This window comes from Hyla sarda, chromosome 7, assembly GCF_029499605.1.
Source record: "Hyla sarda isolate aHylSar1 chromosome 7, aHylSar1.hap1, whole genome shotgun sequence".
NCBI lineage: Eukaryota > Metazoa > Chordata > Amphibia > Anura > Hylidae > Hyla > Hyla sarda.
Window position 1 is genome coordinate 205,541,473 of NC_079195.1, and position 17,759 is coordinate 205,559,231.

Here is a 17,759-nt window from a genome sequence, read left to right on the forward strand (position 1 = left end):
CATCCTTAATGCATTCATGATGCGATGTCAGCAACACAATTACTTCATTGCTCGGGTTATTACAATCGTGGCGATACCAGATATGTGTGTTGTTGCTTTTTTTTTTTTTATTTGTTTGAAAAAAGGGTTTTTATTTTTCTGCATGCTTTCTTATTATTAAAATGTTTTATTTATTTCTTTATTTATTCACTGATATACCGTCATGGCCTTTAATGTTGGCACCCCTGAAATTTTTCAAGAAAATGAAGTATTTCTCACAGAAAAGGATTGCAGTAACACATGTTTTGCTATTCACATGTTTATTCCCTTTGTGTCTATTGAAACTAAACCAAAAAGGGAGGGAAAAAAAGCAAATTGGACATAATGTCACGCCAAGCTCCAAAAATGGGCTGGACAAAATTATTGGCACCCTTAACTTAATATTTGGTTGCATACCCTGAAATCAGTCATTTCCTATAACCATCAATAAGCTTCTTACACCTCTCAGCTGGAATGTTGGACCACTCTTCCTTTGCAAACTGCTCCAGGTCTCTCTTATTGGAAGGGCGCCTTTCCCCAAAGATCTCTCCACAGGTGTTCAATGGGATTTAGATCTGGACTCATTGCTGGCCACTTCACTGGCCACTTGTTGCCATCCATTTCTGGGTGCTTTTTGACGTATGTTTGGGTAATTATCCTGATGGAAGACCCAAGATCTCAGACGTAAACCCAGCTTTCTGACACTGGGCTGTACAGTGCGACCCAAAATCTGTTGGTTATCCTAAGATTTCATGATATCATGCACACATTCAAGGCACCCAGAGGGAGCAAAACAACCCCAAAACATCATTGAACCTCCCCCATATTTCACTGTAGGTACTGTGTTCTTTTCTTTGTAGGCCTCATTCCGTTTTCACACTGATGCTCCCTGGAACTTGTTTGGGGCTGCTTATCCACCATCCGAACTATCCTGCTTTGACACCTTTCAATTTTTCTCTTCCGTTCATTCCCAGGGAGATTAGCTACAGTTCCATGGGTTGCAGACTACTTGATAATGTTGCGCACTGTGGACAAAGGCAAATCTAGATCACTGGAGATGGACTTGTAACCTTGAAATTGTTGATATTTTCCCACAATTTTGGTTCTCAAGTCCTCAGACAGTTCTCTTCTCCTCTTTCTGTTGTCCATGCTTAGTGTGGCACACACAGACACACAATGCAAATACTAAGTGAACTTCTCTCCTTTTTATCTGCTTTCAGGTGTGATTTTATATTGCCCACATCTGTTACTTGCCCCAGGTGAGTTTAAAGGAGCATCACATGCTTGAAACAATCTTATTTTCCCACAATTTTCAAAGGGTACCAATAATTTTGTCCAGCCCATTTCTGGAGTATGGCGTCACATTATTTCCAATTTGCTTTTTTTCCTCCTTTTTTTGATTTAGTTCCAATACACACAAAGGGAATAAACATGTGTATAGCAAAACATGTGTTACTGCAATCCTTTTCTGTGAGAAATACTTCATTTTCTAGAAAAATGTCAGGGGTGCCAACATTTACGGCCATGACTGTAATACTTTGGTAAACTCAGAATACCAAAGCATTATCATTACCTGTCAGTGTTACACAATTCCATGATAATAGAGATTATACTATTTATTATCTCTATTGTCTAAACTTTACCTTGAATAGCCAGAAGACTTTATTTTCACCCCTAGATGACAGCGGATGTACATGTATGCCCTTGCCGTCTCGGACTTAACGCACCCTTTTGACAACATCATCAATGCCGTTCACGACGTCTAAAGTATTAAATCACAGATGCTGGTTTGGTTAAGGAGCTTATTGGACCCCAGCAATCTGATTGTGGGGGTCTGATGAGCTAAAATGGCTTGAAGTTTTAGTTTTGAAACAGCTAGTTGCGGCACTCTTGTTGGGAAACCCTGTCTAAGCAATAAAAAAAAATGTATCTGTTGGTCAAGGTGGACATAGCTGTTATTGCTAAATTATTTTATCTGCAATAACTTTAACATTTTTTGTCTTTATCCTAATGCAACTTTCATGCAACCTTTTATTTTTCACAGAAATTTCTGCTGCAAAAGTATCCTAATGTAAATGCAGTGTAATGTTTTCCATGTGTTGCTGTACCCTCTGCAGTAAGCTACACATTATTTTTGCTCCGACTGCATATTTATTTTACTGTTTTGCTGTAACCTACTCCATAATTTTCACACTGAGTAATGTCACAGAAACAAATGCTCAGCTCACTGCACTGACTCCGACCGTGATCTCTGCTCCATGTTACTGCAATTTGTGAACATTAAACTCATCAGAAAAAGACTCAAATTGGCAGGTATGATAACACCTCCATGACAAGGATGGAGGGACCGGTAATGGGAAAATCAACATACAGGTGTCCTGCAAAAGGTGATTCCTGATATCAGTATCAACATTTTTGTAAAAAATAAAAAGAAGAGGTTTAGTGAGTGTGAAGGATGCTACAGTGTAAAAATCTACTGAATAAGTGATGTATAGTGGTTTCTCAATGGGTTTCTCAATATTGGTACCACCATGGTCACAATTACAGCTTTTTCGGGTTCCTGCATTTCAAGGAGGCCATTTCCACTCCAGAGATTATTGGAAGGAGCATTGAAAAGGATCATGGAAAATAGAAAGAAGGTCACTAAGAGACAAAGGAAATGTATGGAAGACACAGAGGTCAAAATGTCATCTACTGAAGGTGTCTTCTAAGTGTATAACCTTATTCCAAGTTATAACATTGTCTCCAATGAACCAAATTAGATAAGCCTCTATAGGATCTACACTTTGCACAGATGTTCATCATTTTGGGTTTACAAATCTTCACGTTTGTGTTCTTGTGTTTTTATTTATCTTCCAGAGAATCATTTTCAACATCGTCAACTTCAGCAAAACAAAAAGCCTTTACAGAGACGGCATGTCTCCAGTCGTGAAGTCTACAAGTCGTCCTAGCTGGTAAGACCCTTTCATTTCATTGTATAGAAGAAAAACAAGAGAACCAAAAGACGTGTATCCCACAGTTTACCCCAAAGCTTGGGGGCTATAGGCGTCTCTATAAATTAGCCATTAACTTGGAGCGCAAATTTATGCACATATTACTGTAGCTTTTGGGGTGAAAAAGATGTTGGAAAGTGCTGACAAGCTTGGGTTGTCAGAAACAGGAATCATCCAGTCCTGTAGTAGATACATTGGCAATAACCAAAACAAGACTCCTTTAGAAGAAATGCTGTAAATCCCTGACACATTCAATAAACGATAAGATGTATAGTAAATCAAATGATATTTAATCCAGTTGGTCAAACAGTACAGGAATGACATGTTTAAGGGTTCAAAGGCCCCTTCATCAGATGCAATAATCTGATGAAGCGGTCTGTGAACTCTGAAACACGTTGTTCCTTTACTGGTCATGGTGAACACAATAAAAAAGACCAGGAGGTGTCTGGACGTGTTTCTGGAGAGTAATAACATTACAGGTTATGGATAATAGATTTATAGGGGCAGAACGTTGATCCAGGGATTTATTCTGATGCCATATTTGGAGTCGGGAAGGTTTTTTTCCCTAGTATGGGGCAGTTGGCATCAGCCTCATAAGGAATTTTTGCCTTCTTCTGGATCAACACAGAAGGGACAAAATAAGGTTATAGGTTGAACTTGATGGACTCTGGTCTTTTTCAACCTTAAGAACTATGTGGGAGATTTATCAAAACCTGTCCAGAGGAAAAGTTGCTTAGTTGCCCATAGCAACCAATCCGATCGCTTCGTTCATTTTTGAAAAGGCCTCTAAAAAATTAAAGAAGCGATCTGATTGGTTGCTATGGGCAACTCAGCAACTTTGTCTCTGGACAGGTTTTGATAAATCCCCCCCCCCCCCCCCCCCTATGTAACTATGTAACTGGGAGTGTTGGCGTGGCATCTTCAGGGGACCAGAGGAGGTGAGTATAGCATGGTTATTATTTTAACACCACCTTCAGCCCAAGAGGACATTTCGTTTTTCCTGGACAACTTCTTTAAGTCATACTATTCAATGTAAATGAGCTTTGAAGGTTTGGTTCTACTTCAGATATTTCCTGATTTTTTGCTTCGTTGACAACCAATCTTATGGATATATTGTATTTTGCTATTACAGAAAAAAAAAAGAGCAGATATTAAGAGGAAACAGCAAAGTTTAGTTATAGCCTTGCTGGTAATTGACAGCCTGTTCTTCTCTTGCAAAGCCGAATGAGCACAAGTTGGCTGTACTGTCAGCTTTTGCACTAAAGTTTTTGATGGATTAAAGTGAGTGCGGTTTGGGGGTTACTCTATCCCGTATGTCTCTTATAATCAGACCAGGCAACCAAGACAGCCTGACAGGCATGAGGCTCATGTAGTCAAACTCTTCCCAAGTACAAAGCAAGTTGCTGTAGAAGCCGTTGACCTATTAAAGGATAAAGTTTGCAAATTCTTCAGGTGGGGATAGCAAACGCTATAACTCTTCACTATTCAGCAAGCCCATGAACACATTGGGGACATTACCGCTATGGAAGGAGATAATGTGCTATGAGTAACTACTGACCACTCACCACCTGAGGTATTTTTACTGGAGTCATATGAAGATTCCTAATGAGTATTTATAGTATGGTATGGAGTATGGATCCTCCCCATAGAATGCTGTTTGCAGCTGGAAATACTTGGTTGTCATGCTCAGAGTAAAAATTTCGGTTCATGCTTTCTTTTAAAGACCATTTGACCTGGATATATTGAGAAAGATATATTGTTTGTACAAACAGTATTGATAGTACTGTATGGTACAATGAGGAAACCCCGAGGATACTGGCAACTCAGTTTTATAATATTTCATGATATTATATGATTATATTTCATGAGACTGAGCTCTTAGATATAGTGTAGTTATCATGACACTGTCTTTTGGGTTGGTTTGCTGTTTTTAAGGGTTAGGTTCAGTTCACACCACCATCATGGCTATGTTACAATGGAAGCCATGACAGCAGTGCCATACCCATTGAATGACGGCACCAACTTTACTTGACGGACTCCTTATAATAGTAGTGCCCATCAGCATTGTGTACTTTATTTTGAGGTGAAAAAAATTGTACAGCATGCCACACATTTTCTGCTTCAAACCAGACAGGTGCTCAAGCACCACCATAATTTCTCGGTGCTGAACTCACTAGGACTCTTCACTACATTATCGCTGTGGTTGTCATGCCATAGGAACCAAGGACAAAAGGACAGTTTGTTCCAAACGCTGAGCAGCGGAGTACCCCTTTAAGGTCAAAATGGGCTTGGTCCTTAAGGGGTTAAAGTCAGCATTTCACTCTAACTAGGAGTTTTGGAAATTGATTGGGAATATATGCCAAGCCAGTAATATCTGGAGACAATTTTTTTTTTTAATAGCTGAGGAACTTGCTCAGTCATCCAATTGCAAGCCCTTCTCCAAAAGGAGAGAGGTCCCCCAACAAACCATACCCTTTACTTTTGGGTCAAAAGGCACTTGCAAATTTGGGGTTTGAGGTTCCTTTTTGCCAAAGCTACTAGGTGGACCAGTAGTGTTCCTGGTATCAGGCAGAGTGTCAGCCAAGGAGCTGTTACAAAGGTGGCATCTCTGTCACAGCAGGGACCCCGGATTGCAGGGAGATGAGAAAACTAATGGACACACACCTCCCCTAGACCAGCCGGAGGGACACCGAAAAGGGTACCTCACCCTGATCAATCCTACTGAACACGCAAAGTATCTGCAGACAACTGTTTTGTTGTTAACCGGTTGCCGTCTAAGGACGAGCCGGCTCTCCCTGAGGCGGCAACTGTTGTATGACGCGGACCGCGGGCGGCTATTAACCCTTTAGATCACCGCTGGGAAAGTTGACAGCAGTGTCTAGAGGGACATTTAAACGCTCCCTGGTGGTCCAGTGGGGTGGATCGCCCCCCCCCCAGCAGCACGATCCCCTCTTGTCCTATGCCTGCTGCTGCGCCGAGAATGATAAAACCTGGCAGGGCCAATCTTTAGCAATGGAGGGCAGAGCACACAGATCAATGTGGCTCTATGAAACCACATTGATCTGTAGGAGGACTAAAAGTGTAAAAAAAAAGTTGAATAAAAAGTTTTAAAAAACACCCATTAAAGGGGTATTCCAGGCAAAAACTTTTTTTATATATCAACTGGCTCCGGAAAGTTAAACAGATTTGTAAATGACTATTAAAAAATCTTAATCCTTCCAATAGTTATTAGCTTCTGAAGTTGAGTTGTTGTTTTCTGCCTAACTGCTCTATGATGATGTCACGTCTCGGGAGCTGTCCATGATGGGAATGCAGTTCATGCAGTTCCAATGGGGATTTTTTCCCATCATGCACAGTTCCCGGGACGTGAGTCACAATAGAGCAGTTAGACAGAAAACAGCAACTCAGCTTCAGAAGCTAATAACTATTGGAAGGATTAAGATTTTTTAATAGAAGTAATTTACAAATCTGTTTAACTTTCCAGAGCCAGTTGATATATATAATTTTTTTTTTTGCCTGGAATACCCTTTTTTGCCTGGAATACCGCTTAAACCCCTTCCTTATTAAAAGTTTAAATCACCCCCCTTTTCCCAAATTCCATATAAAAAAATATGTAATCATAATAAAAATAAACATAATCCAAAGTCCAAAATAGTATATTTTTGGTCACTTTTTATATCATAAAAAAAAGAATAAAAGGCGATCAAAAAAGCGTGTCAATACAAACATGAGATGACGGCACAAAAAATGAGCCCTCTTACCGCCCCGTACACATAAACATAAAAAAGTTATAGGGGTCAGAAAATGACACTTTGAAATGTATTAATTTTCCTGCATGTAGTTATGATTTTTTCCAGAAGTCCGACAAAATCAAACCTATATAAGTAGGGTATCATTTTAATCGTATGGACCTACAGAATAAAGAGAAGGGGTTTACTATATAGAAATGGAACCCCCCCCCCCCCCCCCCCCAAAGTTACAAAGTGGTGTTTTTCTTAAATTTTGTCGCTCATTTATTTATTTTTTGGTTTCCCCGTAGACTTTTGGAATTGGTGGCAAAAAAAATATATAAGCCATCATATGGATTTTTAGGTGCAAACTTGAAAGAGTTATGATTTTAAAAAGGTAAGGAGGAAAAAACGAAAGTGCAAAAATGGAAAAACCCTGCATCCTCAAGGGGTTAAATTGCTGTTTTCATCAGCACAGAGCAGGGTGATTGCTTGGTTGTGTTCGGCTTCTCCATGAAGATTGCGTCTTATCCCATTAGAAAAATTCTTTGTGGATTTTGCAGAAGAAATTTGAGGCATATCCTTTCAATACCGTAGCTTTGGTTTTGGACATGGTTGATCCCCATTTAGTGAGACTAATCCCCATCCAGACTACATGACACAGAACCCGCATGGATCCCACGGCAAAGAAGCAGCATATCACTTCTTTTTTTCATCATGTGGATTCCTGTTATAGACAATGGTATTCTAATTCCCTGAACTCTATGAAAACATAGCCCTAGGGGGAAAAAAACATGTAGATCTGTATAAAATAAGACACCATATTACAATACTGATACACTTAAAACTTATACAGGGCCATATCATGGTCACAATGGAGCCACTTTCAAGCCATTTTCTATGTCTGGGTATCTTATTTAAAATAATTTGTCCTAGTAATCGATGTGAAATACAAATCCCTGTCAGCCTTATCCTGCTATAAACAAAGGCAAAGATCTGGATATCCATTTCTCGGTGTGCAGTGATCCAGAGGATATGATTATGAAAAATTCTGACATCTAAACTCAATAATGTTCAAATATTGAAGCAGAAGCTTGTTGGTCTGGCAAAAAGGGAAAATTAGATGGACTTAAAATTCCATTTATAATTTAGTACCAATTATTCATTGTTTGACATTATCTTAGAAACAGAGCGCGGAGCTAAAACAAATATTTTCTCTAAGCTCGAAATGATCTGATATAATGTTCCAGCACAAAATGAGCACAGCATAAAATACAGTTTCCTAGTGGAGAATTTAATGTCATTTTTATAGGAATACAGGGAGCGGGCACTAAAGGTCACCCGAGAGAGTACAAACCAATGGCACTTATCGCTGCATGCACAGGTTGTGTATTTATCTAAGTATTAGCTGCAAAAACTGAAGTTACTTAGGAAATGATAAACTTTTTGAAACTTGTTGTTTTACTTACAGACATTGCCTTTATTAGGCTGGGTTCACATATTTCAGTCGTCCGCCACAGTTTCCCTCCGGCGTGCACCGGAGGGAAACTGATGCTAGAACTGATCCCATTAATTTGAATGGGACAGTTCACAATCAACCAGCGTCTCAATTTTGACGCCGGATGGTTGGACATGCCGGAGGGCACCGGACAGGGGAACGCAGCTTTCTGCGTTCCCCTGTCCGTTGCCCAGAAACAATGGATGCCGCATGCCATACAACTGATGACAAGTTGTCATCAGTTGTGGCATCAGTTGCGTCAAGATTTAGGCTGAGTTCACCTATACCGGATGCCGGACATAGGTGAACCCAGCCTTACTCTCCAGTAGTTTGATAACTTTCCCGGGTGTGAGCCTCAGCCTGGGGTTCCTTCCATTATAGGGTTTATCAGTAAGATCTAAGAAGTTATTCAAAAATCAGTTTCATGATATATAAATCATAGGGGTAAACAATTTGCTTTGAAGTCACCTTCAAATGGGGGCATCCTCTCTTATACCTGTGCCCGGGCCCACTGGAGGATTATCTAGTACTCAATCTGCGCCTACTCTTTAAGGACCCAATATGATAGAGCTCCTTCTTAGCACAGAATCTTCTACTTTCCTGTGCCCAGAACTAAGACCAGGTTACGCTCTAACAATAAAAATAACATTATATATGTAGTACACTTACAATAAATCCATCAAGTATAAGGAAAAGATACATTTGTGTAAATTAATTGATGATAAGTTCATAAATTACACAATTTAAAGCAGCTTTCATGACACCCTTTCAGGGTAGCTTTCTTTTTAAGATAGTATTTCACTCCAATTCACTGGGAATGCATGCCAAGCCTCAGTTCAGTGAGTTATAATACCACACGCAACCTGAGGACAAAGGTGGGTCTGTTTTTGGAAGAAATAAGCTATGTTTTTTTTTAAATTCCTGGATAACCCATTTAAGGTTTACACTCATTAACATTACAATTTATCTGCACAATAAAAAGCTTATTGATAAAGGGCTACTCCGGTGGACAAAAAATGTTTTCGAATCAACTGTTGAGAAAAAGTTATACATATTTGTAAATTACTTCTATTTAAAAATATTAACCTTTCCAGTACTTATCAGCTGCTGTATGCTCCAAAGGAAGTTGTGTAGTTCTTTCCAGTCTGACCACAGTGCTCTCTGCTGCCATCCTATTAATCCATCGGAAAGGGTGTGAAAATAAAAACACTTGATAGTATATTGTCACGATTCGGCTAGCTGGATGTGGATCCTCTGTGTCAGCGAGAAATTGGCGTGGACCGTGTCAGTGGACCGGTTCTAAGATGCTACTGGTATTCACCAGAGCCCGCCGCAAAGCGGGATGGTCTTGCTGCGGCGGTAGCAACCAGGTCGTATCCACTGGCAACGGCTCAACCTCGCTGACTGCTGAGAAGGCGTGGGACAGAAGGACTAGGCAGAGGCAAGGTCAGACGTAGCAGAAGGTCGGGGCAGGCGGCAAGGTTCGTAGTCAATGAGGATAGCAGAAGATCTGGAAACACAGGCTTTGGACAACACTAAACGCTTTCACTGGCACAAGGCAACAAGATCCGGCAAGGAAGTGCAGGGGAAGTGAGGTATTATAGCCAGGGAGCAGGTGGAAGCTAATTAGGCTGATTGGGCCAGGCACTAATCATTGGTGCACTGGCCATTTAAATCTTAGAGAGCTGGCGCGCGCGCCAGGACATGACAGCCGGGGGCCGGGACAGGTAAGTGACTTGGGATGCGATTCGCGAGCGGGCGCGTCCCGCTATGCGAATCGCATCCCCGCCGGCAATGTCAGTGCAGCGCTCCCGGTCAGCGGGTCTGACCGGGGCGCTGCAGAGAGAGAGACGCCGCGAGCGCTCCGGGGAGGAGCAGGGACTCGGAGCGCTCGGCGTAACATATATGGTAGATTAAACATATTGTGGCTTAACCAAGGCCTCTGTGTTATTCAGAAAAACTATTACTGCATAAATATCTAAGATAAAGGCTTTTTTCCAGTCAATGTTCCAGATGTCGAATATATGAAAGTGACTAAACAAGAAAGGAACCAAGAGCAAGCTGCCAAACAGGGCGAATTTTCTTCATGCATAATTTAAATAAATTATATGGAAACAATTTTATTTGCCACACGCTAAAGATTATGCATTTTTTTCCTGTCATTTCGACACCTCTAAAGAAGAACAAGTGACCTTTCTATTGTAGGTTGGGAACTGTTTGTAAAAAGGCTGCAAAACTGTTCAGTATATGCCACTGAAATATGGCGCCATTCAGATCATGCTCTTTTAACTTTGCTTTCTTTGAGTCTATCTGGATGAGGTCTATCAGAAATCTCATGCAAATGTAGCCTCATTGGGGTCGACAAGGGGCTTTTGCATTAAAGAGGTTATCCAGTGTTTTTACAAAACTAATATGATGCAGGGGTGGGGGACAGTGGGATAGAGGAAAGGGCATACCTACCTAGCACTGGTCCTCTGCAGTTCTTTTTTTTAATTTTTAATTTTTTTAATATATATTTTTATTAAATTTTACAACAAACATTACACTATACAATAAACAATACATTTTAGATATTTAGGTGAATAATATATCAAGCTCAAGGAAACTATGAAGTATAATATGTTATACAATAGAATAAAATAAGTAAATTTCCATGCTGATAAAATACAACAGCATATATGTAAATAATAACAAATTAACTATAACAAGTCATAACATTTGCAGCGAAGGATATCAGATGTGATTAAATTAAAGGTATAGTAGTTATTGTTTTAATGGTCGGATTGCCTTCACACCCTTACAGTGAGAGTAAACTAGACACTAAAAATAAATAAATAAATAAAAGATCTAAAAATAATTCTGATAATGTATCTAGAAGGAATCATGTGACATTAGGGAATTTATGTAACCATGCATTCCAATTGTTTCTTTTTTTTTATACCAAAACCATTTTGATGCGCCAATGTGATCTCATATTTGCAGTTGGTACTTACATTTGCTATAAGTTCCTGGATTGTTGGGACATCTGTTACGCCGAGCGCTTCGGGTCCCCGCTCCTCCCCGGAGCGCTCGCAGCGTTCTCTCATTCGCAGCGCCCCGGTCAGACCTGCTGACCGGGTGCGCTGCGATATTACTCCCAGCCGGGATGCGATTCGCGATGCGGGACGCGCCCGCTCGCGATGCGCATCTCGGCTCCCGTACCTGACCCGTTCCCCGTCTGTGTTGTCCCGGCGCGCGCGGCCCCGCTCCTTAGGGCACGCGCGCGCCGGGTCTCTGCCATTTAAAGGGCCGCTGCGCCACTGATTGGCGCAGCAGGCCTAATCAGTATTCTCACCTGTGCACTCCCTACTTATACCTCACTTCCCCTGCACTCCCTCGCCGGATCTTGTTGCCATTGTGCCAGTGAAAGCGTTCCCTTGTGTGTTCCTAGCCTGTGTTCCAGACCTCCTGCCGTTGCCCCTGACTACGATCCTTGCTGCCTGCCCTGACCTTCTGCTACGTCCGACCTTGCTCTTGTCTACTCCCTTGTACCGCGCCTATCTTCAGCAGTCAGAGAGGTTGAGCCGTTGCTGGTGGATACGACCTGGTTGCTACCGCCGCTGCAAGACCATCCCGCTTTGCGGCAGGCTCTGGTGAATACCAGTAGCAACTTAGAACCGGTCCACCAGCACGGTCCACGCCAATCCCTCTCTGGCACAGAGGATCCACCTCCTGCCAGCCGAATCGTGACAGTAGATCCGGCCATGGATCCCGCTGAAGTCCCACTGCCAGTTGTCGCCGACCTCACCACGGTGGTCGCCCAGCAGTCGCAACAGATAGCGCAACAAGGTCACCAGCTGTCTCAACTGACCGTGATGCTACAGCAGCTATTACCACAACTCCAGCAACAATCTCCGCTGCCAGCTCCTGCACCTCCTCCGCAGCGAGTGGCCGCTTCCGGCTTACGATTATCCTTGCCGGATAAATTTGATGGGGACTCTAAGTTTTGCCGTGGCTTTCTTTCGCAATGTTCCCTGCACTTGGAGATGATGTCGGACCAGTTTCCAACTGAAAGGTCTAAGGTGGCTTTCGTAGTCAGCCTTCTGTCTAGGAAAGCTCTGTCATGGGCCACACCGCTCTGGGACCGCAATGACCCTGTCACTGCCTCTGTACACTCCTTCTTCACGGAGATCCGAAGTGTCTTTGAGGAACCTGCCTGAGCCTCTTCTGCTGAGACTGCCCTGCTGAACCTGGTCCAGGGTAATTCTTCTGTTGGCGAGTACGCCATCCAATTCCGTACTCTTGCCTCCGAATTATCCTGGAATAATGAGGCCCTCTGCGCGACCTTTAAAAAAGGCCTATCCAGCAACATTAATGATGTGCTGGCCGCACGAGAAATTCCTGCTAACCTGCATGAACTCATTCATCTTGCCACCCGCATTGACATGCGTTTTTCCGAAAGGCGTCAGGAGCTCCACCAGGATATGGACTTTGTTCGCATGAGGCGGTTTCTCTCCCCGGCTCCTCTCTCCTCTGGTCCTCTGCAATCCGTTCCTGTGCCTCCCGCCGTGGAGGCTATGCAAGTTGACCGGTCTCGCTTGACACCTCAAGAGAGGACACGACGCCGCATGGAGAACCTATGCCTGTACTGTGCCGGTACCGAACACTTCTTGAAAGATTGTCCTATCCGTCCTCCCCGCCTGGAAAGACGTATGCTGACTCCGCACAAAGATGAGACAGTTCTTGATGTCTACTCTGCTTCTCCACGCCTTACTGTGCCTGTGCGGATATCTTCCTCTACCTTCTCCTTCTCTGCTACGGCCTTCTTGGATTCCGGATCTGCAGGAAATTTTATTTTGGCCTCTCTCATCAACAGGTTCAACATCCCGGTGACCAGTCTCGCCAGACCCCTCTACATCAATTCTGTTAACAATGAAAGATTGGACTGTACCGTGCGTTACCGCACGGAACCTCTCCTAATGTGCATCGGACCTCATCACGAAAAAATTGAATTTTTGGTCCTCTCCAACTGCACTTCTGAAATTCTTCTTGGATTACCGTGGCTTCAACGCCATTCCCCAACCCTTGATTGGTCTACAGGAGAAATCAAGAACTGGGGTACTTCTTGTCACAAGGACTGTCTTAAATCGGTTCCCAGTACTCCTTGCCAAGACCCTGTGGTTCCTCCTGTATCCGGTCTTCCTAAGGCTTATATGGACTATTCTGACGTTTTTTGCAAAAAGCAAGCTGAGACTTTGCCTCCTCACAGGCCTTATGACTGTCCTATTGACCTCCTCCCGGGTACTACCCCACCCCGGGGCAGAATCTATCCTCTGTCTGCTCCTGAGACTCTTGCCATGTCGGAGTACATCCAGGAGAATTTAAAAAAGGGGTTTATCCGCAAGTCCTCCTGTCCTGCCGGAGCTGGATTTTTTTTTTGTGTCCAAAAAAGATGGCTCCCTACGTCCTTGTATTGATTACCGCGTACTTAATAAAATCACGGTAAAAAAACGCTACCCCTTACCTCTTATCTCGGAACTCTTTGATCGCTTACAAGGTGCCCACATCTTTACCAAACTGGACTTAAGAGGTGCTTATAATCTCATCCGCATCAGGGAGGGGGACGAATGGAAGACCGCATTTAACACCAGAGATGGACACTTTGAATATCTGGTCATGCCCTTTGGCCTATGCAACGCCCCTGCCGTCTTCCAAGACTTTGTTAATGAAATTTTTCGTGATCTCCTATATTCCTGTGTTGTGGTTTATCTGGACGATATTCAGATTTTTTCTGCCAACTTAGAAGAACACCGCCAGCATGTCCGCATGGTTCTTCAGAGACTTCGTGACAATCAACTTTATGCCAAAATGGAGAAATGTCTCTTTGAATGTCAATCTCTTCCTTTCCTAGGATACTTGGTCTCTGGCCAGGGACTACAAATGGACCTAGATAAACTCTCTGCCGTCTTAGATTGGCCACGCCCCTCCGGACTCCGTGCTATCCAACGTTTTTTGGGGTTCGCCAATTATTACAGACAGTTTATTCCACACTTTTCCACTATTGTGGCTCCTATCGTGGCTTTAACCAAGAAAAATGCCAATCCCAAGTCCTGGTCCCCCCAAGCGGAAGACGCATTTAAACATCTCAAGTCTACCTTTTCTTCCGCTCCCGTGCTCTCCAGACCTGACCCATCTAAACCCTTCCTATTGGAGGTAGATGCCTCCTCAGTGGGAGCTGAAGCTGTCCTTCTACAAAAAAATTCTTCCGGGCATGCTGTTACTTGTGTTTTTTTTTCTAGGACCTTCTCCCCGGCGGAGAGAAACTATTCCATCGGGGATCGAGAACTACTGGCCATTAAATTGGCGCTTGAGGAATGGAGGCACCTGCTGGAGGGATCAAAATCTCCAGTTATCATATACACTGATCACAAGAATCTCTCCTATCTCCAGTCTGCCCAACGACTGAACCCTCGCCAGGCTAGGTGGTCGTTGTTCTTTGCCCATTTTAACTTTGAAATCCATTTTCGCCCTGCTGACAAGAACATTAGGGCCGATGCCCTCTCTCGTTCTTCTGATGCCTCTGAAGTAGAGGTCTCTCCGCAACACATCATTCCTCCGGACTGTCTGATCTCCACTTCTCCAGCTTCCATCAGGCAAACTCCTCCAGGGAAGACCTTCGTTTCTCCACGCCAGCATCTCGGGATTCTCAAATGGGGACACTCCTCCCACCTCGCAGGCCATGTGGGCATCAAAAAATCCTTGCAACTCATCTCTCGATTTTATTGGTGGCCGACTCTGGAGACTGATGTTATTGATTTCGTGCGGGCCTGTACGGTCTATGCCCGGGATAAGACTCCTCGCCAGAAGCCTGCTGGTCTCCTTCATCCTCTGCCTGTTCCTGAACAGCCTTGGTCACAGATTGGTATGGACTTTATTACGGACTTGCCCTCATCCCGTGGCAACACAGTTGTTTGGGTGGTCGTTGATCGATTTTCCAAGATGGCACATTTTATTCCTCTTCCTGGTCTTCCTTTAGCGCCTCAGTTGGCAAAGCAATTTTTTGTACACATTTTTCGCCTTCACGGTTTGCCCACGCATATCGTCTCAGATAGAGGTGTCCAATTCGTGTCTAAATTCTGGAGGGCCCTCTGTAAACAGCTCAAGATCAAATTAAACTTCTCTTCTTCTTATCATCCCCAATCCAATGGGCAAGTAGAAAGAGTTAATCAGGTCCTGGGTGACTATTTACGGCATTTTGTTTCCTCCCGCCAGGATGACTGGGCAGATCTTCTACCATGGGCCGAATTCTCATACAACTTCAGAGTCTCCGAATCTTCTGCTAAATCCCCATTTTTCGTGGTGTACGGCCGTCACCCTTTTCCTCCCCTCCCTACTCCCTTGCCCTCTGGTTTGCCCGCTGTGGATGAAGTGACTCGTGATCTTTCCACCATATGGAAAGAGACCCAAAATTCTCTTTTACAGGCTTCATCCCGGATGAAAAGATTTGCTGATAAAAAAAGAAGAACTCCCCCCATTTTTGCTCCCGGAGACAAGGTATGGCTCTCCGCTAAATATGTCCGCTTTCGTGTCCCCGCTTTCGTGTCCCCACCTGAGCGGCAACCCAAGTAACACAACTGGTTGGCATTCCTTAAAAAAGGGACCTGGGGTTGCAGGGAGGTGAGGTACCAGATGGCCATAAACACCTCCCCCAGACCTCCAAAAGCTACATCCTGAAAGGCGACACACCCTAAAAGATCTTCATGGAAAAAACTGTATAGAAAGTAACAAAAGAAGAAATAATCAGGCGTCATGTTAAGGATTAGACTGGAGCAGGGTTCAATAATTGTATTGTCCTCATACAGAGTAGGGGAAGGGGGGATTCTGCTGCACCACTTGTCTTACAGAGAGTAACAGGACAGTAAGGAGGGGGATGGCCTCCTGGAACAGATAGATTCCTTTTTTATATACAGTGTTACCTCAAGTTACAATATTAATTGGTTCTGGGACGACCATTGTATGTTGAAACCATCGTATGTTGAGACCAGAACTCTTTGGAAACCTGGCATTTGGTTCTAAAGGCACCAAAATGTCATCCAAAAATAGGAAAAAGTGAGGATTAAAGAAAAATAAGTAGGTAACTAATATAGATAAAGCAAAGTCCTTCCATATAAAAGTAAGAAAGATCTGCTGGGAGCTGTAAATCACTGTCTATGTCAAAGGCTGTCCGGGCATGCTGGGAGTTGTAGTCTTGCAACAGCTGTGGGCACCCTGCTTGGGAAAGATTGGTGGTCTATGTAGAGGACAGGAGCTTCTTCAGTACAGTACACGAAATGTCCTAAAAAAGTAATGGAGTCGCCTTCACCAGGTGTCCAAAGGAGCAGGTAACCCTGGGACAGGTAAAGTGTACAGAACATGTAATACCTCCCTGTACTGTAGGGGGCACTACCAGACATCAGTCAGTGCATACACTTCAGTAATACAGGTGTTTTACCAGTGAATGCCCATTTTGATTGGTCGGTTCTTCCAGCCATTGACACGTTTCACAAATCTGGACTGTCTGTACATTGTATGTTGAGTCTGGTTTCAACTTACGATGGTCCAGAAAAGTCCATTGTATGTTGAAACTATTGTATATTGAGGCCATTGTAAGTTGAGGGATCACTGTATTTGACACAAAATTGGATCAAGAGAAGTTGCCCTGGAATCTTTTTTTGTTTGGTTTATTTTTATGTACTGTGTGTAGAGTTCTTTCAAAGTATAATTTCAATAACAAAACAGCATATAGCTACCATCATTGCCATCATTTTCTGTCTGGTTCTTCTGTTCTAAATGATGTCTATGCACCCGTATCTGTTGGATGACACCACTTTATGAGTCACTGACCATTCAGTCTAGTAAGATGATTCAAATATAGGCCTGCGAAAAAACATGAAGAGAACAAGGCTCCACCCATAAACCTAGAGGTTGTTTAGTAGTGTTGCTCGCGAATATTCGCAATGCAAATTTTATTCTCGAATATTCGCGAATATAGCACTATATATTCGTAATTACGAATATTCGTTTTTTTTTTCCCACAATACACATCACAGTGATCACTCCTCTCTGCTTCCAGCTTGTGTGATGTAAAGAAGCCTCTAATACTACTGTGTGAGACTGGCGAGCGAATTTTCACATATACGAAAATTTACATATGCTCATTTTCGCATATGCGAATTTTCACGTATGGTAATTTTTTATATGCTAATTTTTGTATATGCTAATTTTCGCATACGCAAATTTCTGCATATACGAAAATAAAATGCAATTATCACGAATATGCGAATTTAGCGAATATATGACAAATATTCGTCCATATATTGGCGAAATATCGCGAATTCGAATATGGCCTATGCCGCTCAACACTAGTGGTCATATATTCGCTAAGTTTGCATATTCTTAATATTCGTGCAAATTTTCGCACATACGAAAATTTGTAGAAACAAAAATTTGCAGATGCGAAAAGTATCACAAACAAAAATTCGCATATACGAAAAATAGCACATG

General features: G+C 42.9%; 1 protein-coding gene across 7 annotated transcripts in view; it reads left to right on the forward strand.

Annotated features, from left to right (window-relative positions):
• Positions 1 to 17,759, forward strand: part of LOC130283237 (cytosolic carboxypeptidase 6-like) — a 1,802,518-nt gene that overhangs the window by 731,293 nt on the left and 1,053,466 nt on the right. For all 7 annotated transcript variants that reach the window (XM_056532458.1, XM_056532459.1, XM_056532453.1 and 4 more), the window contains one exon: positions 2,878 to 2,972. In XM_056532458.1, the coding sequence (XP_056388433.1) occupies positions 2,878 to 2,972 (95 nt within the window). The remainder of the gene's footprint in view (positions 1 to 2,877; positions 2,973 to 17,759) is intronic.